This window comes from Ceratina calcarata, unplaced genomic scaffold (genome assembly GCF_001652005.2).
Source record: "Ceratina calcarata isolate Rehan_Ccalc_2016 unplaced genomic scaffold, ASM165200v1 scaffold40.2, whole genome shotgun sequence".
Classification (NCBI taxonomy): domain Eukaryota; kingdom Metazoa; phylum Arthropoda; class Insecta; order Hymenoptera; family Apidae; genus Ceratina; species Ceratina calcarata.
In genome coordinates, this window is record NW_017163422.1 from 681,379 (window position 1) to 706,577 (window position 25,199).

A 25,199-nucleotide genomic window follows, 5' to 3' on the forward strand; every position below is an offset into this window, starting at 1 on the left:
CGGGATCGAACCGGCGACCTTCTGCGTGTAAAGCAGACGTGATAACCGCTACACCACGAAACCTGGTGTTAACGTCTCTCATAATAATAAAAATTCTTCTATATCGATTTTTTTTTAATATATTGCAATAAAATACATATTTTTAATTAAAATGGAAATTCTAATTCTAGCAAAAAATGTAATGAGTAATTATATAAAAATACTATATCAGGACGTATGTATTAATGTACTCAGATTAGCTACAGATGGCAAGCACAATATAAATAAATGCAGAGGTATTTGTGCAATGGATACGAAATATTCGTTTCCCGAATTAGGTCTTAAGAAGTGGATAATAGATTATGAATAAACGCATTTTTATGGTTAATAATAGATACTTTTTTATTGGTATAAATGGTATAAAGTCGAATACAATTAACAAAATGATGTTCCGGATGACGGAGCAGATACAGATTTTGTTTTGAACATAACTTTTTATCGTTCTCGTATCAGTTAACGAGAAACTCCAATATGTTGTAGTATACGCGTCAAAAAATAAGTTTCTGTCAATTGAATGAATAAAACCATACGACACCATTGCTCCTGATGCATCCGGGTTTGTACTTAAAAATAAATATTATCTACTAAGAACAAAAGTTTCTTTTGTTTTTTGCTTTTCTTTGTATTTTAAAAGGCACGACAACGACTAGGGAAGAAACAAATGGTATGCCAAAAATAGTTATAAATCTCGCTGAAATGATTATTCGAACTCTTAATCCCATATAAAGTAGTAACTCTGATGTAACGGGCAAATAAGTTTTGTACGAAGTGCAACTACGTAAATGCAATAAATCGTTTCAATCATCGTGAAACTCTCGGTTAAGTTTGATTTGAAACATTATATTACAGAACAGTTTCTTTTCGTGTGTTGCACATATTCCTAGAAGTATAAAGTACTAACATGTGGTTGTGAATTCTGTTTTTAATCTCTTCTTTATTATTTTCTTAAGCAAAATATATCATCGATATCGTTATACGAATTCTTTATATTGATAAAACTTCGGTGACTCGATTTCATAAACGTGGCTCTCACATGTTTTTCTCAAGCATTTTCAGAACGTGCTGTTAGAAATCTTAAGGTAGCTTTATGTTCACATAAGGCGACAAAATTCCTCTCCTCGGGGGTCACCCTGGAACAAAGAAAATACATTGTATTTATGTAAAGGAACTCTTGAAACACCACTTAATGAACCCAAATAGCATGATGTACTTGTATTACATTTTTATATACATTATCCATCAATCATTAGTTACAGAATCTTAAGCCAATATTAATGAATGTTAATTTTTTAATAAGAGACTTATGAATGATGCAAATTTACTGATTCCAATTAGTTTTTCGCGTGTGCAAAGTATACACGCGCAAACGAAATCTCTGATCCGCATATTTTTCTTTTTATTCTGTAAATAGAATCTAGCGAATGATGTATATTTTTTAAACAAATCGACTAATGCAGGATAAAATTATTTAATGAAATTACATTATCATGTGAAAAATATTTTTACCCGATAGAGAATATAACTATTTTATTCCGTGTTAAATTCTTTATATTAAAAAGTATTTAAACATGCATCAAAACAACAAAATACTTAATAAGCTCTGTATAAACATAAATGGACAACTGTTATCTTTCCTTCCTTATTCTTTTGTATAAGAAAGTACTGATCCCTGTAAATTTAGCAAAATAATGTGTACTACTGGTTAATAGTTTACATTGACATAAATAAAATTAATGATCATACATCACTAGCACTGTCGTAACAACAATGCTAATGATAAAAAAACTATGTGGAAGACAGACTGTATGCTTATACATACAATGAAAAATTTATTATCTGGACATGTATCATAAAGACAATGTGGTTAACTAATGAGATGTTTATACTTAATCAGAAGATTACATTATTTTTAACACTCATGAAGTTTTAGTCAGGCGTGAGCATGAAAATAAGATGCTGTGAAGAAGAAAAACAAAGCGAAATAATTTCTTTTACTTGAAGCGCGAGTGATAATCATCGTTGACTATTTCGACGTTCTATAAGTTGAAAACAACTTACATAAACTGACCCATCAGAACCGTTCGCTCGCCTACTTAATATAGGTAGAGATGTCTTCTCTATGGAATAAGAAGATACGTTGATAACACATATCCCGATGTCATTTATTTCGTACTTATTATGATACTATATCTAACAGTAAAATTAATTTAAACAAAAAACACGAGTAAAATAAAGAAAATTGATATATCGATAAATGAAATGAAAATCGAAATGTTTCATAGCCACATTGTCTTCGTAATCAAAATTTATTAAAAAGACAAAATAAGAAGGAAATTTTTGAAAGATCATTCTCTATTTCAATCTTTAATGTCGTCATTGAAATGGTCGTTTATAAAAAAATACATTAAAGTACTTGAAAAACAAGACAATACTAATATTGCCCAAAAAACAAAAACACATTTTTGAACACCTCTTTCAGAAAAGGAAGAAATCTATATAAAAACAACGAACATACAATTTAATTTATATCCTCAATCGTTAATATTTATTTTTATGTTTGTATTACACTCAGAGAGATCATGAACGTACCTGTTGATGATGGAGCTCTTCAGAAGGCCGAAAACCCAAATCCCTATGCCGAGAAACAGATCTAGACAACTGTTGCCTTTTACACTCTGAAGTAGCCATATCCTGTTTAAATATTAAAACAATAAGAACGTTGCTCACGTACATTTAAACAAATAGTATAAAATCGAAATCTAAAACTCACTTCTCCCTCGTTGTTAAGTAGTACAGTTGTCATGGTATCTGCTGTAAACCATTTTTGACCCTTCATTACAATGTTGGACGGTGGCTCATGTGTGGCACCAATATCTGATGACCAAACCATTACATTGCCACCTGCTTCCAACTTCGCAGTACGATGGAACTTGAATACTGTTTCCAAAGAACCAGCTTTACGAATAATTTGCCATCCACTGAGTCCTACTTCCTATAAAATTAATATACGTAGGATTAATATATGTCCTCGTAGAAATTATATGTAATTTGATACTTAGTATTATACCTTGTTGCCTTTGTTAGTAAGCTTTACGTATCGTCCTTGGGGATCAGCTTCTGCGATTTCTATATCTCCTCTAGATGTTCCTGATACACTGTAATCAGTACTGCTACGTTCCTCACTTTCCTCCAACAGAGTGCGTTTCCTTTTTCCACCTCTCAATGGTGTATATCTCGAAGGGGTAGTTCTACCACTAGATCCTGCTGAGCTTGATTGAGGCATGATATTTAATCTGCAAATAAATTCATTTTTATATATATGCACATAGATTAGTCCGAAATTTTACATATTTTTTAATTGGTACAATTACCTTGCTTCTTCAGATTCCAAAAGTTTTCGATACGCAGCTATTTCCAAATCAAGTGCAACCTTAATATCCATGAGATCTTGATACTCCTGTAGCTGTTGAGACATTTGCTCGCGTATGCGTGCTAATTCAGATTCCAAAGCTGCTATACTTTCTGCGTAACGGATCTTCTCATTTTCGCGTATGTTTTCTAAATCTCTGTAATCAATTGAAACGTTCAATTTACAACATACACATTCAATTAATCCGTTAGAAATTACCTTATCCGCGAGTTGAAAGTCGCATTTGCTCCCTCGAGTTCATTAATCTTTCGATTGAGCTTATCAATGGTTTGTCTACATTCTTCAACAGCTAAACTTGCTGCTCCACTGTTACGTTGATTCTGAGCTGTCATCTTAAGCCTATTTTCATATAACAATTCTATTTCCTCTCTATTAGCTCGCATCTGAGCTTCATATTGTTCGCGTAATTCATGTAAAGATTGTTGCAACTTAGCTTCGTATTGTTCGGCGAGGCGACCATCTATCTCCGATATTTCGATCTAAGATAAAATATAAATAAACGTTTACAAGACATTACGTGAGCATAATCGTATTTCTTTTGCATTCATACGAACCTGTCTCTTTGTGCGTGTCTCTGTTAATACTTGTTGCTGCATCTGATCCCTGAAACTGGCTTCTTCTCTCAAGCTTTGAATACTATTTTCGAGGGTAATACGTTGTAACGTCTCCTCCGCTAGATGTTTACGAGCATCTTCCAATGCTGCGTTCAACTTTTCATTTTCTTGTTCAAGTCCTCTCGCTTTCTCAGTTGCCTTTTTACGCTCTGCCTCAGATTGATTAAATTGTGTTTGCAAATCACGGCAGCGCGTCTCATACAACGTTGCATTTCTTTCGGCAACTTGCAGCTCCAGCAATTTCTTTTCCAACCTGATAATTAAAAATATTTGCAAAATATAATAAACCATACATAGTAAATGTTACGTTAAAAAAATAGGAGTATGAAACAATTACGTATCAGTTTTATTCATATGTTAAAATTACCTGTCTTTCGGTTATACAATACAATTTTTTCACACTATATGTATAATAAATTCGATGATAAAATCTGAATAGTTTACGACATTCCGTAGTCGGAATGAAGAGGTAAGCTTTCGTGTTTCTATTTCAGGCAACGACCCACATCGAGAATTTTATTTTCTACTGCGAAGCTTCACAAGGCATCTTAATATTTCATTATCTTAAAACTTTACAACTGACGATCACACATGTCGACATTTAAACAAAATAAACAAATAACATTGATTCAAAAGAAATGAGACAAAACTAGAGGTAAAAGAGGAAAAGATTGCCCATCAGTTTTATACATGACGAAATTGTTTCTTAAAAAACTGCCGAGTCTGTATTTTAATACGAGGACACACGTTCCATTTTATAAGGAATCCTTTTTTGTAAACCATACGTGCAAGGTTGGCTACATTTACGCTTTACACGCGGTCTTATCGTCCCGATAACAACGGCACGTTTTATAAAATTGCTTTCAATTATCGCAAGAAGTGTTCGTCATAGTACTATAGCGAAGGTAAAACTTCAATAAAAATGATGCCTACATAAGACTCTCTCAACAAATTCATAAATTTTGATCAATCATCTGAATTGAATAAAAAGCAGAGTAAAGACAAATCCTGAACGGTATGATTTTAACGTTAATTAAATAAATTGTAATAATGCCTAAATATGCATATGTATGTATTATTTCTTTGATCATTTTTATCTCTCATTTTACAAATCTGAGAGCAGGATAATATGTATTTCCCATCCGTTTCTCGTTTTTACTCGTAATTTTATCGATTGCTCAACGCTTGTTCGAAAGGAGGTCAATGTTTTCAGTCGAGGTTATACATGCGGTTGAAGATGACATCACCGCCGCATAGTAAGCGTGACGCAACCGCTCGTAGTAACGTCACGTTTCAAGTTTAGGCACACCCAAATATCTCGACATTTTTTGGCCAATTCTATGAATGGGTCTTCACCGACACCTGATAATATGACTATACGTCACGATCCATCGATAAGATAAATCGCCAAATCTGATATCTGATTCAGAAGATACCGTCTAATGGTTTATTGAACACATTGTTTATATTGAACGAACATATACACAGTGTATCATTTTCTGAGGAAAGTATTGAAGTTTTCAGCACTAGTACTTTTACAAAGTAAAATAACAGTTAGATGACACATCATTCGTAATATCATTATCTAGTATGCTGTTCGTAATAAATTCGCCTATTTGATGAATGAATCACTATCACGTTTAGTATACTACTGTGATAGTATACTACATTCCTTTCACGCTTTGGATATATGTATAACCAGCCTTGGAGCAAGTATACCTGTATGCATGATATTTAATATTCAATGAGATACCTATACTCTGTAGAATTTAAGCAAAGACGAAATCTCATTTTGAGATTCAATAAATTTATATTGTTTTAACGTGTTTGTTATAACGTTTCATTAAATATATACGCAATGCAACCAGCTGCATGTTATTATAATTAACTGTTACACATAACTGAAACAGCTATTCCAGAAATATACACATGTAATTGATCATAATAAAAAATAGAAATATACAAATTCGTGAATTATCGATAAACTATACATCATTATTATACATTTATAATTATCTATATAATTTAATTCACATGATTACTTCATGTTATTAGAAATAACTAGGATATTTAATACACAAATTTGATTCACTATTTTCTTACAATGAAATTGTTTGAATGACATCATATTTTAATTTATGGTATGATCTAACTTACTCTAACCAAATAAGTTTATAAATGGCCAGTTGAGAATCGTATTAATATAAATTCAAAGAGTAAAAGATCTGGATTTCATTATCTTACAGTATTCTAAAAATATGGATTATTAAAAGATAATATTTGCATCATTTAATGTACTATGCAGTTTGAAAATCCATTCCGTTATAATTCAATTCCTCGTAGCGTACGGGTGATGCATTTTCGTATTTTTGTTCTGGTTCTAAACAGCACTCGGTAGTTTTTACTGTATTCTTTCCAGGAAAATGTTAACGAGTGGTAGCACAGTAATTACTGCTATACCCTTTTAAGGTTTGAATCAGATCGGTGTATTCTTTATTCGCGTGATTCATCGCTTTTTATAATTAATTTTTTAATTATAGAGAAATAAGGCTGTAGTACGATATGACCCAAACATCAGAATGAACTAATAAATTTTTAGGAAGGGGTGGGAAGTAATATTTTTAATATGAAAATCTAATTATTTCGAAGCAATACATTGAGGGTAAATATTTAGTTTAAGGGAGTCACCTTTAATTTTGATAAGATTGAAATTTTGGACAACTTGAACCATCATCGGATGTTCAACAGTTGACGGGTGACCACTTCTACACCGACGCTACTTGACTACCATACGTACAAATACACCAAAAACACATGCGTTCCGTCTGTATATTTTACAGACGCATTGCACAAAATTTTTAATCAATATCTCAAAAACTAATGAAGACTCATGGATAAAATGTTACACACAGGTTTATTTTACCCCCACACCTAAAATTTCAATTCATTCTGATATTTGGGGCATACCGTAACATTCATAAATAATACGATTCAAGAAATGATAAAAAAAAATGGTCAATATAAACTATAATTCAAGCATCAAGGCACGCATACAGAGAATCGCTACTACAACATCAACCGCGCTAATTATGAATAAAACTCGTAAAAAATACGAGTCTCGGTCACTTCCATTTTTAGATCGTTATTGGATCGATTCACATCTCCGAGACACGTTATCATTGATCGAAAAGGCAAGTTGAATCAGAAAATGAAATTACTTACTTCGCCTTAAGTTCTTCATTGTTGTCCCACAGTCGTTTGGTATCAATCTCCAATTTCGCACGTTCCCTCGCAGTGTCGTCTAACAATTTCCTTGCATCCGATAATTCATGTTCGTACATAGACTTTATGGTGGAGACTTCGTGGGTGATAGTCTCCTGCGCCGTCTGTACCTCCCGCGTAAGCCTGGAATTCTCGGCTTCCAACTGCCGCACTTTATCGATGTAACAAGCCAGTCGGTCATTGAGATTCTGTAGATCTTGTTTTTCTTGTAAACGAGTGACCCGGGTCGGACTCAGGGGACTCGATGGTCTCGGCGTTGATGTGCTAAATTGCGATGTACGCTCGGTGGTACTCGAGCTCGTCGCCGTGGTCTTCTTAGCCGCCTTCGTTGCCATCTTTTTACGATAATCGGTTACTTTATTGCACTAGCACTTGCCCAGGCACTATCAAATCATCAACTTAATACACACTGACACCGTACCCGGGAAAGACGCTTTTAGCGGTTAAAAGACTACCAGAGGCGAAAATCTCACTGTCTCGCTCAACGGAAGAACTGTTTGGTAGTGACGCCAACGTTAACGAAGCAACCTCCATACATGCACCTTTATATCCCGTTAGCATAAACGCAATAGAGTTACGTGATAGGTTACATTCATGTGTATACAAACTTCCTCTACCAATCGGATACCGTTTTCTGCACCGTTTCCTGAACCGGCGCACCAATAAAAAGAGCATCGTTCGTTATCAAACCGCGTCAATCTTCGAAGACGCGATTACCACCGGAATTTGAAGATTTTTAACATAAATTGAACTTAATAATGGTTTAGAAACCGAATGAATTGCATGTAGAAATTTTAAACTTCAAGAGGAACGATTTTGCTGAATGTACATCGAAAAGAAATATTGATTCACTTCCTAGCAATGATTTCCTATGTGAACGCTGGGAAATGTAACAACCGAGAAAGAAATGCTTTGTCTCAACATTTTTCTGTTTCGTGCGTTTGTATTATATTTATTCCTCTTCCATTTGCTTAAAAATATTTTGAATAACGTAGTACATAATATGATACTTGGCCGAAAGAGATCGTTGATGTCGAGATTTTTAAAATGTCTGAGATAGTAGTGGTAGCGGCAGTGGCAGTTGTTGGACGTTATTACTCGTTGTCGTTAATATGTTTGAAGGCGTGAATGTTATAAAATAATTTATATATTTAAAACCAATTTTTAAAAGTTGATGTTTAGAAGGAACGAATAAATATTGAGAAATAATGCATTTGTGGGATAGCAATTTGCATAGTCACAATTTATGACAACATTCTTCGCGAATAATGAAATTATAATACGTTTCTATGAGGCGATACGATACTTAAAAAGATTATAATACTATATCGGGAGAAACGACTGTGGACGTTACAAATAACTTGATATAAAAATGTGTGACCTTATAGATTTAACTAGCCCTGACAGAAACGATCTGTTGGGGAAAAAGCTTGCTTCGCCTTTAATACCGATTCCTACCGATACCGGAGGCAATAACAGTAATCTCCGAAAAGATGGATCAAGTTCTCTGATAACAGGGAAACGTGAGAGTTTGGATAATAATCCTTTTGATAATGTGTTACATAAAATTACAGAATATATCCAGAAGAAGGATGATCCTTTTGAAGTGATCTTAGAAAAAGCACAGAGTGAGGAATATAATGAGGAACCTTCTTCAAAAAGATATTCAGATGATAATTCTAATCGTAAGAAAAAAGTACATTATCAAAAATTAAAGAGGCACAGAACATTAGATGAGTTTTTACTTACTAGTGTTCTGAACAAGAAAGATGCGATTACCATTAAGGCATCTAATGAAAATATTGGGGTAAATGTGAAGAAGAATCATATATTGAATAATGATTTAAAATCCGACGGTGCTGTACCTACCATTACTATTGAAAATATGGATTCATCCATCTTAAGCCAATCTGGAATGAATGATACGTTATTTGAAGGAAACGGAGAACAAGATAAGATACAGATGAAATCAACTTTAGGAGATATGAAAGACAATGAAATCCTGTCTGCAACTTTAAAAGTTCCAAAAGTTAGGCGTTCTCTTTCACACGGAGACACATTATCGCCAAAAAAGTCATGTTATTTAAATTGTTTCTCGTTGGTAGAACCTCCAAAAGTTGGTTTGATCAACAGGAGTAATGTATCTAATGAGCAACAAAATTCAGTGGATTTTTTAAATGAAGGATTTTTGAAGAGTCGTAGTGGAAGTTCTATATTTTCAAGTTTATCAAATATTTCGTCCATACCGAAATTAAATTCCGTTTCTTCCACGGTTAGCATAAATGGTTCATCAGCGATAGTATCAGATGATACCATGAACAGATCATTTTTGGGAAGCTGCTCTTCAGACAAATCAGAAAGACTGATGAAGACTCCAGCATTGAATGTGTCAACCAGAACTTCAATATGTGATTTAGCAGAGAGACTTAATAAAATTAGAATAAGAGCATCAGAGATGTATACTCCAGAAAATTTTGTAAATAATAAAGATGATACATGTAGTCCACCTAGTAGTATTAAAGAATCTGTATCTCTGCAAGGGAATACTGAGAAATCTGATGTAAATAACAAGTTAATAGATGTTGATCTATTTACTTCAGGCATTAAATCTAATAACGAATGTAGTAGTAGTTCCACTTCGGACACATCAACGGATTCTGTATTTGTTGTAAGTTCTCTGCTGTATGTACATAAAATTATCTTATAGATATATTTTTCTTTAATCAAGTTGTATCTTTATTGCAGGAAGGAAATAAAATTAATAAATTAATACGTAAAGAGGCAAAATACCTCGCAAGAACTTTTGAAGAATTTGCTTCAAAAACTAATTCAGAATGTAAGTCTGTGACATATTCAATTTTCTTCATAGTCGTAGTGAAACACCAATACTGTTGATCAATTACAAAATATTGATTTTGAAATAATCAGTATTTAGCATAGTTTAAATATGTTTTTATATGTCGAATAATTAAATAGTTTTGAATTTTAGCCAGCGTTGATGACCTCATCACCAACAGTCCTTCGTGGATGCCAGAGTTAGTACCTGCCTTTGATGATGAGATCTCAGTGGACAATTTAATCGAGTTGCCCGTATCACCTGAAGGAAATAATGCAAAATCGGAAGAACCAAAAGTTACAGAGCACAAAGGCAATGATTCACTTAAGAATAAAGAAAACGTAAGAGATTTAGAAATGGAACTTGTCGAACCTATACATACAGAAAAACATCTCACAGCAGCAACACTGTTATTAGATCTTAAAAAGCTAATTAAAACAGAAAACAATATAGAAGCTAACAAATTGGTGGAAAATTTAGAAAAAACTTTAGGTGTTAATTGTGTTACTAATACCGAACTATTGACTGCTTACTTAAGTGTGACGAATAATTTAGCAAAGAGTCCAAAAAAATCGTCCAGCAATTTGGAGATAATAAAAAATGTAGGAGAAAGTACCATGGAACATAGCCAAGAGGATAACTTAACTGGTAGTTCGATGGGAAGTATTAAGGAATCGGTATCTTTTGAATACGTGAACTTCAATGATCCAGATATGATTAAATCTACTGATAATCAAAAGAGTTTGAATGATGTAAATATTGAATCGAACTCCGAAATAGATGTTGGAATTGAAAATGTTGAGGAAATAAAAAAAGCAAATTCCAAAATTGTCTCTGAGGAAAAGTCCGCTTTGAAAATGGAAAAAAATACTTCAATAAATGAAAAATTGGTAATTGAACTTCTGGCAAATATTGGGAAATTAATATATGCCCAGACAGAGGAGCATCCGACCGAGGATATTGTCACCAAGTTGAGGAAGGCGTTACAAGCTACTTCTAGGAATTGTAATACTGATAATGATATAGAGAGTAACAATGCACACATAGAAATTCAACAGACTCCAAAGAAACCAAAATCCAAGTTTGAGAATAGATCGAAATCGTTGGGTACTTTACAATCAGCTAATACATTAAGCTTAAATTTAGAATCAAAGGTATTTATAGTGTTACAGAAATGTACGTGTACGTGAGGATGCAAGTACTGTAAGTCACACATTTCCGTCTCGAGAAATTTAGATATAAATGTTACATTGCCTTATGATATTTATATTTAACACGAAATATTTAACTGTTCATTGCCATCAAACGATATTGTCTCGAATCTATATCATAATAAGTCCATCGTGTAACAAATTCAAAATTATTATTATCTCAGGATCTTTAAAAATGTAACTTATACCGCTGTTGTTCTAACGTACACGCGTAATAAACTTTGAGGAACTTTCTATAATTTACTTAAACTTATTCTAGGAACAACCAGTTAATAAAAATGTTATTAGAAGAAGCATATCTGTGTCACAAACATTACCAATGCGAAACAAATTAAATTCATCGATGTCTACTAGTAAAAGCACTTCTCAATTGAACCAGGTACCAAAACGTTTTCCTAGTGATCCTGGTTTTGTCAGTCCGTCAACAAATAAGACACTCATCAAACGTAAGAATGAATTCCAAACAGGTAATATCTTGCTTTCCTATCAGCCACATGTAACAAACATAAAATTAATTCATTATGCTTATCTTTAGATACACGAGTGAAAGCAGTTGCAGTATTAGATATACAAAAAGAGAAACCTTCCGTAATAAGTACAGTTAAAAATAAGTTAAAGAAAAAGATTGGCACTGATGTAGTGAATAAAAAAGGTCCAATGAAGGCTATTTTACCTATCGGAATTATGCAACGAAGAGGTACGAATTGTGTCAATTCAAAAGTATATAAACCCACGTTTATTAAAACAATTATGTTAGTTCACTTTCAACTGTACTTATTCTTTTTGCAGAATCGTTTAATAAGAAAACAATTTCGTCCACCGGAAGTATAACACCCCCTCAGTCTCATAAAATAATTAGTAGTACACCTAATTCGGCAAATAAGGATTCTATGGCAAAGAAGTCACGATCTACAACACCGGTCGCTTCATCGACTCCAGACGTTCAAGATGCTAAAAAAATTCAATCAAAAGTAGCTACTAGTCCAAAGAAACGTAATTTCTCTTATGAAATTTCACCGGTAACTACACGCGTCAGTGTTAATAAAGCAATGAACAATAGTTCTCGAAGGTATGTATTTAAATTTATAATATTGAGGGAATTAACAAGAGAAAAGTGAATTTTTTTTACAATGTAGTAAATTACCATCTCCGAAAAGAACAACGCCTAAGCAATCAAAAGAAACTGGTATTCCAAGATCAAGGACACCTCCTATCAGGGACCGACTACATTCTTCACTTGAATTTAATAGAAACGAGCGAATGCATGTGTCACCGCAACGTACGATGTGTAAAACATCGAAGTTACAGAAGACTTCACCGATATCATTTAAAAAAATCGAAACTCAACAAAGTCCATTAAAAGACAGTAACAAAATCGCGTATAAAGTGAAACCCATGAATTTGGTATGTATTAAACGATGAGCAATGATTAATCTAATAATTCAAGTAATTTGTTTAATGAACGTAAGTTTCCTATTTATTCGTTAACAGATCTCTAAACTTCGGCGGCACAGTTTCGGCACCAATGCGATGGAAAAAGAAAATAATTATATTTAATTTATAAAAGCAAGTTATTGTATAATTAATGATGGTTGTGTTATTAAACGTATGCAAGGTTTATTGTAACGTGTATTTTTCTACATTTACATTTTTTGTACTTTTTTTATTCTGCAATAAAATGTTTGAAACAATAGTACAACGGTTGTCATATTTTTCGCTTAAATAAGTCCTAGGATCTTCCCTGTACTCCCTGTACTGATATAAACAAATTCTCGGCTTGAATATTAAAACAACTGATCTTATACTTTGTTCAGTACCTCGGATCAAAGAATGCTCTTAATAAATGCGATATTTTCAAAGAGATCTGTTTTAAACGTTTTTATTGAATTATTATTAATACAGAGAACAGTAATTAAAAAGCGATAGAATTTAAACGTTCATATGCTATATATAAGTATATACAAAGATTTACTTAGGATCAGTTGCGTCAGATCCGTCGATCTGAAAACAGGCTTAAAAGAGAGCTTCTCGGCCGGGAACATCGATAGTAGCGCTCGGGAAAGACCGATACTTCACGACTTCACGGTCGTTTCTAAAATCACAGACACAGTGTCGTATCATGCGTAAATTACGACTAAAAATTCGTCCAGAGGAATACTTATGTCAGAGAGGAACTGAGAGTGCTCACGGCCGGGTTTTGCGTGTTCCCCATACTAGTGCTGCCCCCAGCTATTTTTTGCAGGGATCTGACACGTTCAGTTCAACGTTTAGCATTTACCAGAACCAACTGGATTGAGATCTGCCCTGTCCAGTTCAACGTTTAGCATTTACTAAAACCAACTGCACAGAGATCTGCTCTGTCCAGTTCAACGTTTAGCGTTTACAAGAACCAACTGAACAGAGATCTGCCCTGCCCAGTTCAACGTTTAACATGTACTTATAAGGGAACGAAAGAACCATTTCAACGCTAGCAAATACGTAATGAAGACCAACCAATATTACGAAATGTTCACACTCGTATTGTTAATAATTGTAAATAATTGTAAGGACATTGTCTATATAAGTGAGCTTCGAACACGAGGAGAAACGGGGTTACGGAAATAAAGATTGGATTTAATTCTTTTTTAATTGAGGCAAAACCAAATTTATTACGATCTGAAAAACGCCTGTGTTCCCTGTATATGAACAGGGCAGGTCTCTGTTCGTTGGTTCTGGTAAATGCTAAACGTTGAACTGAACGTGTCAGATTCCTGCAAAATTTAGCTTTGGCAGCACCATCGAATTGGGGACACCGAAACCTGGGCCGTGAGCACTCTCAGTTCCTCTCTGCTTATGTTTTGATATTTAAGTTTGCGAATAATTGTATTTTATTTCGCTCAGTAGGTAAATCAAATCATAGGTAAATTTCAAAAGTACATCGCAATATAATGAAATGCATTAAAAGAAATCATTCTAATAACGGTAAAATTGCTAAACGCTTCACACAAAAATGAGTCAATAAGGAAGAACAAAAGTATGTTCTTTCTTCGTTGGATGAGTCGAGAAGATACAAAAACGATAAGGCAGTACGATCAAAGGTTGGTATCCTGTATTAAAAAGAAGGAAAAAATTCTTGTGAGAGAGAACAATGAATCAGTGAAAGTGATGCGCAGAAGCCGGCTCCTTGCAGGGCGCTGACAAAGGTATTGCCGTACCTGCACGGACTCGTCCCCGCAAAAAGTGCGCTCCGCGTGCTCCGTACTCCAGCGGCGGTCCGTCCACACTCGCGTGTAGCCGCACCCGGCTCGGCGCTCTTCGAAATAACTCGAAAAATCACCTACGAAGGGAATCGGCCGGCATTGTAAAACGATTTTTAGAGGATCGCCGGAAGTGACAATAACAGCAAGGTGAAGTGCGTCACGGTTTCATCGGAGTTCGATCTTTTTGGGCGTTCTGTGGTACGAGGAAAGCTAACGCGGCGCGCACGAGAGGCCGCCTCTAGAAAAAGAGCGCGTCTCCGCGCGTTGCGCTACATTGGAGTGTAACGCGATTGCTCGCGAAAGTGTCCGAAGGACGTTGGAAATGATAAAAAAACTTAGACGAACGACTCGTTAAAGTGGTAACGCGCGGTACATCGTGCCCGAAAGGTGCGGATTTTTGACCGGTCGAACCGGGAGAAGTAAGAGAAGAGGCTGGCGCGCGCCGAGGCCACAGTACGGAGAAAAGACCGCGTCTTGCAGGTTCGTGGTGTGCTGCGGTAGCTATTGTGCTATACAATTGTCCGAGCTTATCGACATTCTCGGAATTGCCGCGTGTCATCCGCTGCACGCTAGAGACGATAGATCATCGAAATATAATTAGTGAGTGGTTCGTTCGTGCACAGTGTCAATTCATATAATATGCGAAACGCATAGGAGGAAGGTACGGCAAACCGGCGGCGATATATCCCGCGTGGTACGTATACGTACTCATACATATACACGTATGCACGATACGTAAATGTGGCATGCACATTCGTAAGGACCGTGGACTCGTGGAATCGTCGCTGTTTGATCGCCGCGTATATCGGAGTAGCCTGTCGCGAGCCGCGTTTAACAGAGAGATCCAACACTCTGGAAAACTTGTCGGACAGTACGGGAGAGAAGAACGGCGATCGTCGAGAGAAGAGAGAAGTATATGTTGGCCAACGATTGGTGTAGACGTTCGACGGTTATTTGGCACGTATGTAGTGCAATTATTCCCCGGTTATACCCGGTTTCGCTCCCGTGAAGAAGGCATTATTCGTCGGTGCGAGGGTCGGCGCATTTTCGAAATAGAAACAAAAGACGTTCGGGCTACCAATTTCCAACCAATACAGACACTGTTCTCTTTGTTCGGTACCGCGATACCTCGATTAACGATTTTGTTCAAATTTGAAATCGTGCCACACGACAATTTTAACCGGAAGGAAGTTACATACATATCTTGACGTCGAATGTGCGTGCAAAGGGTGTGAAATGCGTCGCGCTGCAGTTCGATGTTCGATCCAGCAGCGGCGGACGACCTGACTTTGTCAGATTGCCTCTCGTCGCGTACGTACACCGTACACCGCCTCGGCTTCGGTGCCAACAATGGATCGGCGTAACCGCGGTACGCGATTCGAAATTCTTTCCCGATAGCGGACGACGTGTTTAGAAAGTGATCCAATTGTATTCTCGGCTTCGAACCGCATCTTTAATCGCTTTGTCCTGTGATTAAACGTTGAAACATTTCAGCGAACATTTCGCGCGTCCCAAATGCGCCATAGATTTCGCACATTATTGACTTCGTCGATCCGTGCAATCGATAATATTGCATCACGTTAACATGGTTCTACGATTGTGTCGTTAATTCCTTCGCCGAAGTCACAGCGCGTTCGCAGAAGAAAAAAATAACGAGACGATCCGTGTACGTAGAAATATACTGAGGTTTTATAATAACGTGCTGCTCGAACTTGTTTATATATATGTAAGAACGATTCTGCGCTTGATACGAAGTGGTGCGGACTGTTCCTACCGTAAGAATGATCGACTTTTTATCTGCGTATTATTTCAAATGATAATCGACGGCTCTCAACGTTTACGTGTGGGAATGGAAAATTGAAATATATTATTCGCACGCAAAGCTTTCGCGTACGATCAAGCATGAAGAGAATATTTTCGAAAAGGGAATGAAGATCGCATGTAAACCGACGACCAAGTGATAAAATAGAAGCGGATACAGACGCGCAACTACATTGAAGAATACTCGCCGGCCGTTATGACATCACGTGCGAATGCATCGGACACAGTGAAAACGTGCGACAAATCCTGTGGAAACGATTTAAATTCGTTGCGTACTGTTTTAAACCATCGGCTGAACGTAAATCGTGAAATATTTTATCGCGGTACAACGAGCTTAGTCGACGAGTAAGAAAATGCAGCAACATCGAGTAGAAACGCAGATAGTGCACGAGGAGCAAATTTTGGAGGCGATAGATCAATTGCGTCGACGTAAGGCGCGACCCGACGCTGATCGGATTTGCAACTATCTGTTACGGAAATTTTCTGTCGACGCACGAGACACCATCGCCGATCTTCATCGGTTGATCGAAGCGGAAAAAGTCATACAGGTCGACTACAAAGGTAACACCAGTTACCGTAACGCCTCGAAATGGTCGCGGTTGCAGCTTTACAAAAATCGACCGGAGGGTTTTGTGAAAGAAAAGTTGAATTCCGGGATGGTTGCGGGTGCCGTGGCCGAGCTCGTTGTCGAGGAGCCGGATTACCTTGATCAAGGCGTGCCAGCGTATAGATTGATCGAGCAGTTGCTCGATGGTGTTTCTAATCCTACTTCGAGACGGATGGTAGAAGATTTCCTTGGAAAAGAAGTGGCTAGTGGTAATTTGACGCGTCTCTCGAACGGCAATTACTCGCTGGTGGCGACGTCTGACATGACAACCACCGCCGAGTCAACGCATCGAGAATCTTTCACCCTCGAAAATGGAAACCTGCGACGTAAAGAATTACAAACTGTTTCGTCTACTACAGGTGGCTTATACGACTTCGACGAGTCAGAAAACTTAACAATTACGGACTCGAGATCGAATACGCCGAGGTCATCGCGTCAAGCAAGTCCTAAGTCTGATCCGCAGATCAGGAAAGAGGAATGTTACGAGATAATTGTGGGAAGGGATAAGAATGTTAAGTCACCTATCGAGTCAGATCCTGTGAAGGATCAAGAACCACAAGACGAACCATTGGAGACCTCTGCGAAGGATGTGAAGGAAGAATCGAAAAATGTGGACGGTCAGGCTCATAACCTTAAAAGGTCGTCGAAGGCTGAGCGTAAACAGCGCCTGCTTGTTCGTACGGACGATCCTATGGACATAGAAATCAAGTTTGAGGACTATCGAAAAGATAATAAAGAAGAAACAAATTCGCAGAAAGAAAAGAGGGAAGAGACAGGGCATCTTAGTGAAGAACGAGAAGATGAGGACGCAGGAAGAAGTTCCACTAATCCGTCACCTACACCGTCCAACACTAATTTCGGTGGCTTTCGTAGTGCTCGTAGAAAGGTGTTTAGATGTTTCTTCATCTTGATTACATAATTAAACTTATATATGTATTTTAAATAATTAATATTATTTTTTTAGAGAGCAAAAAAAGTGTTTGACCCATCTGACAATAATCTTGTAAAAAGGAAACGTGGAAGGCAGCCAGGTTCTCAGAATAAGCCTTCTGCACCTCAAGAACCTCAAGATACTTTGAAAACTGTCATCAAAGATGGACCTTGTAGACAATGTAGTCTGTGTGCCAAAGAAAAACAAGAAACCTTAGTTGCTTGCCGGGATTGTACCGTGCGAGGTATTATTATAATCGATAATAGGATAACACTTTAACATGTATCTACATAACGATAAATTGTCATTTCTTTCTTTACAGCACATCCGAGTTGCATTTATAGTCCAGAGGAAATGATTCAAAAAGTAGGCAGCAGTTGGCAATGCGAACGTTGTAAGAGCTGTACAGTGTGTTGTGAAACTTCAGATGCTGTAAGTAAGATAGTGAAAAATCGATGATTACTTTCTTCCGTTTCATTAAATTAATGCAATTTTACAGGGTCCGCTGGCAACGTGTTCCTCCTGTGACGAAGCTTATCATTATTACTGTCATACACCGCGAATAATAATTCCTAAATCGAATTCAAAATGGCAATGTAACGACTGTGTCCAAAAGCAATATAAAACCAACATTAGCCAGAATATCAGTCTGGTTACTAGCAGGCCTGATACTCCATCAAATCCGCCTGCATTACCTCCAGTTTTAAGCCCGCAAGTTTCACCTGCCAGAGCAACTTCTGACACTATGGAAGATGACGTTCCAAGAGATGGCATCGATCCAAATATACCTGATGCTTCGGATTGGACGTCTGACCAAGTGTATCAATATTTCGCAAGACTTTTCCCAAAAGAAGCAGAGGTGTTCAGGCAACAGGTACTTTCCATTTTTTTTACTTTCTTTAATATGGGCGCACATTTTTATTAAATATCTTATACATCAATTTGTACGTTACAGGACATCGATGGTCATTCTTTACTACTGATGAAGAGATCTGACGTTTTGAGCGGGCTCGATTTACTGTTAGGTCCAGCTTTGAAAATATATAGGCATGTATTAAAGTTACAAGTGCGGAGAGATGATCCGAAGTTATATTGGCTGTAAATATTTTGAGTACTTAGAATAAGAATAGTATTTAAGCACAATTAAATATTAACACTGTACAGATTGATTTATATATCTGCGGGGTAAGAATATTTTTTCGAGTCTCGAAATCCTTTTTCAAGTTGTATATAATGTAGTTGTCTTAGCTTTAAAACCTGATTCTTTATAATAAAAGAACTTAAGAATATGGGAAATAAGAAGGTATGATTTGAAAAGGATAGATCTGTTTTCTTTATAAATATTTTTGGACTAAATAGTTTGAATAACTTAAAATGTAAGACTCCCTTCGTATAATATAGCTAAGTATTTTCTGTTCAACAACTGCGATCAAAATTTCGAAAGGGTGCTAATACTTGTTACATATTGGCATTAACTTCATATTTCACATAAAAGGCTCTAAACATTGTTCTGTTTGAATGATGATAATTCGAATATGGAATACAAGAATAAATACTATTTCTATATGTTTGTATTACTTTTTTATTTTTTACAGTGTATAGTGAGATAACAAACATTTACTTTTACTAATAATACAGTAAATTAGCAATATCTTATGTAAGGAACATGATACTTTGGTTTGAAATATACTTTCTTATACATTAAATGTATTAATATTTACATTATTTCATTTAGTTAAACCAAAAAAAAGATATAACTTTATTTTCCCTTATGCTCTCGTGACGCACTAACAATTCCTTTTGAAGCAATGACCATTAATTCCACTTTACTCTTTTCAATTTTGAATTAAAAAAAAACATATTTCCGGAGTACATATTTTAAATCAATTCCTGTAATAATAATTGATACAATTTACATCGCAAGATTTCATCAAGAAAGGTATAACAATAACGTGCGTCATTTTAACATTGCATTCTTAACATGATTACGTTAGTGCTTTCTTCAATTAAAACCATCATAAATTTTATAATTTTAACATTACGTTAACATAAAAGTAATATCAATTTATAACGTAAACAGCCATAATTATATGTATCATTAAATGATTGACTCTTCAATTTCAGTCCCACATTAAACTATGAAGAATTGCATATTTAATGTTTTAGAATATTCTAACACGAAGACATTATAATACTTTTTAACTGTTTACAAGTAATGTCTTACATTGGTTATATATTATAATTATACATTAATTTATATAGTAAGAGAAAATATCAAATTTATGTTTCTGTGTAATGCAGTTAAAATGTACTATGGGAAAGTTCCGAATGGTGTTTCAATACTCGTAGTCGCATGATACATTATCATATATCATACTGGATTCGCAAATTTCACTGAATGGAGACGTGTACACCAACATTTCAAAGTTTCTTTCAACTACGCATTGTACTATGTTTGTTTCTTTAATTTTGTATTTAAACTGGAAACTGAGAATAGAAAAGAAGTTCCCAAAATAAATTTCGTATATGTATGTATATCTTCTTCCCATCAACTTTTATTATCTCCACGATATCTAAACTTTACCTTTCATTTTACTATAACGTTGAATATAAAGAACGCAAAAGCATATAGATTTTAGTAATATTGATATTTTGAGAAAAATCATACCATTTCGTTTTGCATACAAAATATATGTTCGATATTAGGAAGCCAAACCAATGCGAGAATAGTATACTGAAACATTCTAAATTATCATAATGATTACCAGTATTTAAATTTTTCTTCTTTATATTCATACATCATATTTAGAAAAATAATATGTTAGTACAAAAGCTTTTAATCCTGACTAAATTACTAATAAAGTACGCAATTTGCAGTCTTATATGTGTGCACATCCTTTTTCATCTTACAAGTTTTATTACGGATTAACTTCAATTATGTCATGTATGCATTGGAAAAAGAATAATAAAAAAAGTTTCTACTATAAAAACAATGTTGTTCCGTAAAAAATAATTTCATTACAAGCATAAACGTTACCGTAAATTTCATCCAGAAAATATTTTGTCGATTTTGATTTTAATCTTTGTATACTTCTTTTAAAGCCTGAATTAATTCTCTGAGGCTTTGTTTTTACATGAATCATCTTAAAAGCTTATCTTGTACTTATGGATAATTTGACTAAAAACCGAAAGTGCAGTTACTTCGGAATAATCGTAATATTCACAAAGTCCTATTGTACTTAATACAGATGCAGTTTATTTAAAACTGCACTAATACACTGAAATTTAAACAATTTTCAAACTGATCAAAGAAATGATAGAATTATAATATCTACCTAAACTTTCATGTTAATGTCTGTTGGATCTACAGTATCAAAATACTTAGGTGGAGGCTGCTTGTGCAATGGTACTTCTGGTATGTACACTGTAACTGCTGGAGGAATCTCAGACTTTTCAATAAGGATTTCCTTATAAGGATCATTAGGCTTCTCTGGATATAAGCACAACCAAAGTGCAGACAATGCTGCTGCTGCAATAGCAGAAACTAAAAGCCAGAGTGGTAACCCAATATGTGTTGAAGTGCATTGAACCCAATCAGATCCGGGCGATGAAGCTGATTGATCATTTTCTCCAGAGTAGTCTGATGGTATACCATAATCCACTGTCTACATTTTTATCACATTGTAAACAGTCGGATTAACATTATTTATTATTAAACAATAAATATAAATATTATATAAATTAAGAACTTACCCCAGCATCTAATGGGACAGTTTTAATATATGTTTGCGGTAATTTAAATCCATTAAAATCCCACCATCCTGGAAGAAGTTCCTTTCGCAAGCCCGGGTCACTCAGAATATCATTTTCAGGCATATCAGGTGACATTAAAAATACATTGGAATCCACACCTTCCTCTACATAAATGGCTACAGAAAAAAGTGATAGTAAATCTGAAACACGCTGCTTGGCCATAAAATCACAGCCAGTGCTACATGCATAACGGTCTTGTGGTGTCGCGTATGCCTCTGTACATGCTGTAAATAAAGAAGTATTAGATTGTATTAATCCTTAGATCGTATTTATTAGAACATTAATGAAATTTCTTATGAAAAGCACATCTTCAAATGAATCAGCATACATAAACAACTGTATGAAATGCATGTCATTTAATATTTGCTCTACGATTAAAAATAACAGCTTTAATTATCTCAAAAGTGTATTAATACATTTTACGTACAAGCTTCGCAGGCATCCCTTGTACCATTTAAACTATTTGGTTCTAAGCGTAAGCTATAATGTAAGTCCACCAAATTGAAAAATCGGCACCCTCGTTGGCAACATGAATTAACATAATTGCTCTAAAAATTAATGAATGTCATCGTATTTTATTCCTTCGTTTATAAGTGTATATGGTATGAAGACATAGTTCCTTAGACAACACGTACATTGGTGAAAGATAACGGCATTTTTTCACACAAATTAATGCAAGGGTCTTCTCGATTTACGAGACTGTACAACATATCACCGCACGCAAGATTTAGAAAACATAGTGACAACAACAATGATGCAATCTCTTTTCCCGTTATCATTTCAGACAGCTACTTCTCACCAAGGATGTTCAGATTATCAATCAAAATATAATTCGTCGGACGAAGAAACTTCACTTCACGAGAGGTTGATAGCTCGTCGAATAATCGAGTAAATATCGATTTAATTATGGTGGGAACGTATCCCATTGGACGACTTGTTCGCCGTCTATGAGAGCAAGACAATATCACGTTTTGAAATTATAATGATCGCACGTCGTCTGCTAGATTGACATCTGAAATGTAATGATGATATTAACAAAAATTTCGATCATTTGAGATTTTTCTTTTATATCAGTGAGTAGTACATAAATTCCGATGATGAAACTCACTTATAGATATCAAACTGTCAAAGTATGTGAATGTATATTACATGATCGTCATCATGTATATAAGGCTTAAATGTGTTGTTATTAATATAAAGCTGCCACGTATGGCATGGGATGGGATTATTCAGGATTATTAGCACTAGGAGAATCACATGCCGGTAAATGCAACCATTTCATCCAAGTCTTAGATTTGGCATGCATTTTTAATTATTTACCAGAATCTGTTGTCTTCAGGTGATTTTAGAATATATAACTGAAGTAAGTAATATTTATTAAATTTTGAGTATTTATTATAAAGTTGCTTTTTAATCTCAAATACTATAAAAATAAAATCTTCAATATGGTACGTGCATACACGTGCACATAGTATATGCATCATATATATATTACATTAATTAAAAAATTTTAATTTGAATCTTTCATATTTTATAGAATGTCGAAGGAAGAGGGTTTTTCAACAAAAGCTATTCACTCTGGCCAAGATCCACGGCAATGGGAACATGGTTCAGTAATACCTCCTATTGTATTGTCTACTACCTTTCAACAAGATGGGCCTACAGAATCTAGAGTAAGTTTTCTCTGTGCATACATTCTTGGTGATTTAAATTAATGTTCTTCAGTAAACTGTTCGTGTGCACAGGGCTACGTTTATAGTAGAAGTGGCAATCCTTCGAGAAATGTTTTAGAAACATGTTTAGCTGCTCTAGAAAATGGAAAGTATGCACATACTTTTTCATCAGGTTTGGGAGCTACGACAATATTAACTGCGTTACTAAAAGCAGGGGATCATATCGTTTCTGGAGATGATATTTACGGAGGAACAAACCGTTTCTTTCAAAAATGTTTATCTACACACAATATTCTAACATCATTCGTAGACATGTCAGATGTAAATAACATTATAAATAGTATAAAACCAAACACAAAGGTATGAAAAAGGTTTCGTTTCATGTGTTAATAAATATGTCTGCTATTAGTTAGGAAACATAAAAGATATAATTATATGTCTGCTCCTAGATGGTTTGGCTAGAAACTCCAACTAATCCTTTGCTCAAAGTGTTTGATATCGATGCCATTACTCAAGTAGTAAAGAAGAAAAATCCTGAGATTCTTGTAGTAGTTGACAATACGTTCCTCACATGTTATTTCCAGGTGAGAAACAGGATTTTTACGCAGTACTACTGATACTCTAATTGAGGATTTATATTACGACCGTGTGTATTTCATTATAGAAACCATTAGATTTAGGTGCAGATATTGTAATCTATTCTATGTCAAAGTACATGAATGGACATTCAGATGTTATTATGGGTGCATCGATTACAAATAGAGATGATATTGCAGAAAGAATTAAATTTTTACAGAACGGTAATATCTGATTTATCATTTTCTGTTCTAACTATAATATTCAATAGCGAATTTATTTCAGCTATGGGAGTTGTTCCATCACCTATGGATTGTTATCTGGTGAATCGGAGTTTAAAAACTTTAGAACTTCGAATGCAGCAACACATGAAAAATGGATTAGCGGTTGCCAAGTTTTTAGAAGCTCATCCATGTGTAGAGAAAGCTATTCATCCATGTACATATTTTGATAACTATTATAATTATGATTTGTTCATGAATCAGATTTAATAAAATAATTCATTCGTAGATCTTCCGTCGCATCCACAGTATGCAGTTGCTCTTAAACAAACAACGGGTCACAGTGGAATGATATCGTTTTATCTGAAAGGTGACTCAAATAAATTTTTAAAGGCATTGAAGATATTTTCATTGGCAGAATCGCTTGGTGGCTATGAGTCTCTCGCTGAATTACCGTAAGTGAATAAAAATTTTAACTGATCTATGCACGCATTTACATTTTTCTTACCGTTTTTAATTATTTTTACAGATCTGTCATGACTCATGCTTCCGTTCCTGAAGAAGCAAGAGCAGAACTAGGCATTACTGACCAGTTGATACGACTGTCTGTTGGTCTTGAAGCAGAACATGATCTCATAAATGATCTTGATCAAGCTCTTAAAGCTAGTCAGTGAACACATTTATAAAATGGAAAATATGTTCACGATACTGAAACATACACTTATATGTATATTTTAAAATTAAAAATACAAATTTTGTATCAATTTACTAAGTTTTTATATACAAACACCTTACAATACTAGTGTTTTTTTACATTATTTCTTTTTTTATGCAAAACGTAATCCTTATGATTATGCGCATTTGTACCATTATTACTTTGAATTAACATTACGTACTTCGTTATAA

The 25,199-nt window shown here is 35.0% G+C and overlaps 5 protein-coding genes and 1 non-coding gene across 11 annotated transcripts; 3 read left to right on the plus strand and 3 right to left on the minus strand.

Annotated features, from left to right (window-relative positions):
- TRNAV-UAC (transfer RNA valine (anticodon UAC)) lies at positions 1 to 63 on the minus strand. The gene has a single exon. It is a non-coding gene; the product is annotated as a tRNA-Val (tRNA).
- A 291-nt stretch (positions 64 to 354) lies between these two features.
- On the minus strand, positions 355 to 7,700 carry LOC108626455 (lamin Dm0). 2 transcript variants are annotated; one of them, XM_018027121.2, is made up of 9 exons: positions 7,306 to 7,700; positions 4,024 to 4,336; positions 3,668 to 3,948; positions 3,411 to 3,605; positions 3,107 to 3,332; positions 2,810 to 3,031; positions 2,629 to 2,730; positions 2,098 to 2,156; positions 355 to 1,169 (listed from the first exon to the last, which is right to left on the minus strand). In XM_018027121.2, the coding sequence occupies exons 1-8, from the start codon at positions 7,698 to 7,700 to the stop codon at positions 2,133 to 2,135; spliced, it is 1,758 nt and encodes a 585-aa protein (XP_017882610.1). In that variant the 3' UTR covers positions 355 to 1,169; positions 2,098 to 2,132. The 2 variants fall into 2 exon arrangements, with proteins under 2 accessions (XP_017882610.1, XP_017882609.1); XM_018027120.2 differs by lacking the exon at positions 2,098 to 2,156.
- Positions 7,701 to 7,768: 68 nt separating this feature from the next.
- LOC108626459 (uncharacterized) lies at positions 7,769 to 13,108 on the plus strand. 3 transcript variants are annotated; one of them, XM_018027126.2, is made up of 8 exons: positions 7,769 to 10,033; positions 10,111 to 10,201; positions 10,355 to 11,355; positions 11,672 to 11,879; positions 11,948 to 12,109; positions 12,202 to 12,481; positions 12,549 to 12,816; positions 12,904 to 13,108. In XM_018027126.2, exons 1-8 carry the CDS (start codon positions 8,738 to 8,740, stop codon positions 12,967 to 12,969), a joined length of 3,372 nt encoding a protein of 1,123 aa, XP_017882615.1. In that variant the 5' UTR covers positions 7,769 to 8,737; the 3' UTR covers positions 12,970 to 13,108. The 3 variants fall into 3 exon arrangements, with proteins under 3 accessions (XP_017882615.1, XP_017882616.1, XP_017882617.1); XM_018027127.2 differs by having other exon boundaries at positions 11,672 to 11,858; XM_018027128.2 differs by lacking the exons at positions 11,672 to 11,879; positions 11,948 to 12,109 and having other exon boundaries at positions 10,355 to 11,308.
- Positions 13,109 to 14,671: 1,563 nt separating this feature from the next.
- Positions 14,672 to 19,576, plus strand: Lint-O (L(3)mbt interactor in ovarian somatic cells). 2 transcript variants are annotated; one of them, XM_026814818.1, is made up of 6 exons: positions 14,672 to 17,288; positions 17,439 to 17,965; positions 18,044 to 18,254; positions 18,333 to 18,442; positions 18,510 to 18,884; positions 18,966 to 19,576. In XM_026814818.1, the coding sequence occupies exons 1-6, from the start codon at positions 16,826 to 16,828 to the stop codon at positions 19,110 to 19,112; spliced, it is 1,833 nt and encodes a 610-aa protein (XP_026670619.1). In that variant the 5' UTR covers positions 14,672 to 16,825; the 3' UTR covers positions 19,113 to 19,576. The 2 variants fall into 2 exon arrangements, with proteins under 2 accessions (XP_026670619.1, XP_017882593.1); XM_018027104.2 differs by having other exon boundaries at positions 14,672 to 17,965.
- Positions 19,577 to 19,588: 12 nt separating this feature from the next.
- LOC108626445 (transmembrane protein 59-like) lies at positions 19,589 to 22,705 on the minus strand. Its single transcript, XM_018027105.2, has 4 exons — positions 22,459 to 22,705; positions 22,251 to 22,371; positions 21,764 to 22,047; positions 19,589 to 21,675 (listed from the first exon to the last, which is right to left on the minus strand). The coding sequence occupies exons 1-4, from the start codon at positions 22,600 to 22,602 to the stop codon at positions 21,346 to 21,348; spliced, it is 879 nt and encodes a 292-aa protein (XP_017882594.1). The 5' UTR covers positions 22,603 to 22,705; the 3' UTR covers positions 19,589 to 21,345.
- A 144-nt stretch (positions 22,706 to 22,849) lies between these two features.
- On the plus strand, positions 22,850 to 25,061 carry Cth (Cystathionine gamma-lyase). Of its 2 annotated transcripts, XM_018027107.2 has the most exons (8): positions 22,850 to 23,186; positions 23,361 to 23,496; positions 23,569 to 23,856; positions 23,946 to 24,080; positions 24,161 to 24,296; positions 24,358 to 24,510; positions 24,583 to 24,748; positions 24,823 to 24,967. In XM_018027107.2, the coding sequence occupies exons 2-8, from the start codon at positions 23,362 to 23,364 to the stop codon at positions 24,965 to 24,967; spliced, it is 1,158 nt and encodes a 385-aa protein (XP_017882596.1). In that variant the 5' UTR covers positions 22,850 to 23,186; position 23,361. The 2 variants fall into 2 exon arrangements, with proteins under 2 accessions (XP_017882596.1, XP_026670620.1); XM_026814819.1 differs by lacking the exon at positions 22,850 to 23,186 and having other exon boundaries at positions 23,362 to 23,496; positions 24,823 to 25,061.
- Positions 25,062 to 25,199: the final 138 nt, after the last annotated feature.

Excerpts from the sequence above, each read along its gene's own strand:
- LOC108626455 (XM_018027120.2), bottom strand. The coding sequence starts at position 7,700 with ATGGCAACGAAGGCGGCTAAGAAGACCACGGCGACGAGCTCGAGTACC. Across the intron at positions 3,949-4,023 it reads AGACACGCACAAAGAGACAG|ATCGAAATATCGGAGATAGA; the intron begins GTTCGTATGAAT and ends ATTTTATCTTAG. Across the intron at positions 3,333-3,410 it reads TTGGAATCTGAAGAAGCAAG|ATTAAATATCATGCCTCAAT; the intron begins GTAATTGTACCA and ends ATTTATTTGCAG.
- LOC108626459 (XM_018027126.2), top strand. The coding sequence starts at position 8,738 with ATGTGTGACCTTATAGATTTAACTAGCCCTGACAGAAACGATCTGTTG. Across the intron at positions 10,034-10,110 it reads CAACGGATTCTGTATTTGTT|GAAGGAAATAAAATTAATAA; the intron begins GTAAGTTCTCTG and ends TCTTTATTGCAG. Across the intron at positions 11,356-11,671 it reads GCTTAAATTTAGAATCAAAG|GAACAACCAGTTAATAAAAA; the intron begins GTATTTATAGTG and ends AACTTATTCTAG.
- Lint-O (XM_018027104.2), top strand. The coding sequence starts at position 16,826 with ATGCAGCAACATCGAGTAGAAACGCAGATAGTGCACGAGGAGCAAATT. Across the intron at positions 18,255-18,332 it reads CCGGGATTGTACCGTGCGAG|CACATCCGAGTTGCATTTAT; the intron begins GTATTATTATAA and ends CTTTCTTTACAG. Across the intron at positions 18,885-18,965 it reads CAGAGGTGTTCAGGCAACAG|GACATCGATGGTCATTCTTT; the intron begins GTACTTTCCATT and ends TGTACGTTACAG.
- LOC108626445 (XM_018027105.2), bottom strand. The coding sequence starts at position 22,602 with ATGATAACGGGAAAAGAGATTGCATCATTGTTGTTGTCACTATGTTTT. Across the intron at positions 22,372-22,458 it reads TGCCGTTATCTTTCACCAAT|AGCAATTATGTTAATTCATG; the intron begins GTACGTGTTGTC and ends ATTAATTTTTAG. Across the intron at positions 22,048-22,250 it reads AAGGGATGCCTGCGAAGCTT|CATGTACAGAGGCATACGCG; the intron begins GTACGTAAAATG and ends CTTTATTTACAG.
- Cth (XM_018027107.2), top strand. The coding sequence starts at position 23,362 with ATGTCGAAGGAAGAGGGTTTTTCAACAAAAGCTATTCACTCTGGCCAA. Across the intron at positions 23,497-23,568 it reads ATGGGCCTACAGAATCTAGA|GGCTACGTTTATAGTAGAAG; the intron begins GTAAGTTTTCTC and ends TCGTGTGCACAG. Across the intron at positions 24,749-24,822 it reads GAGTCTCTCGCTGAATTACC|ATCTGTCATGACTCATGCTT; the intron begins GTAAGTGAATAA and ends TTATTTTTACAG.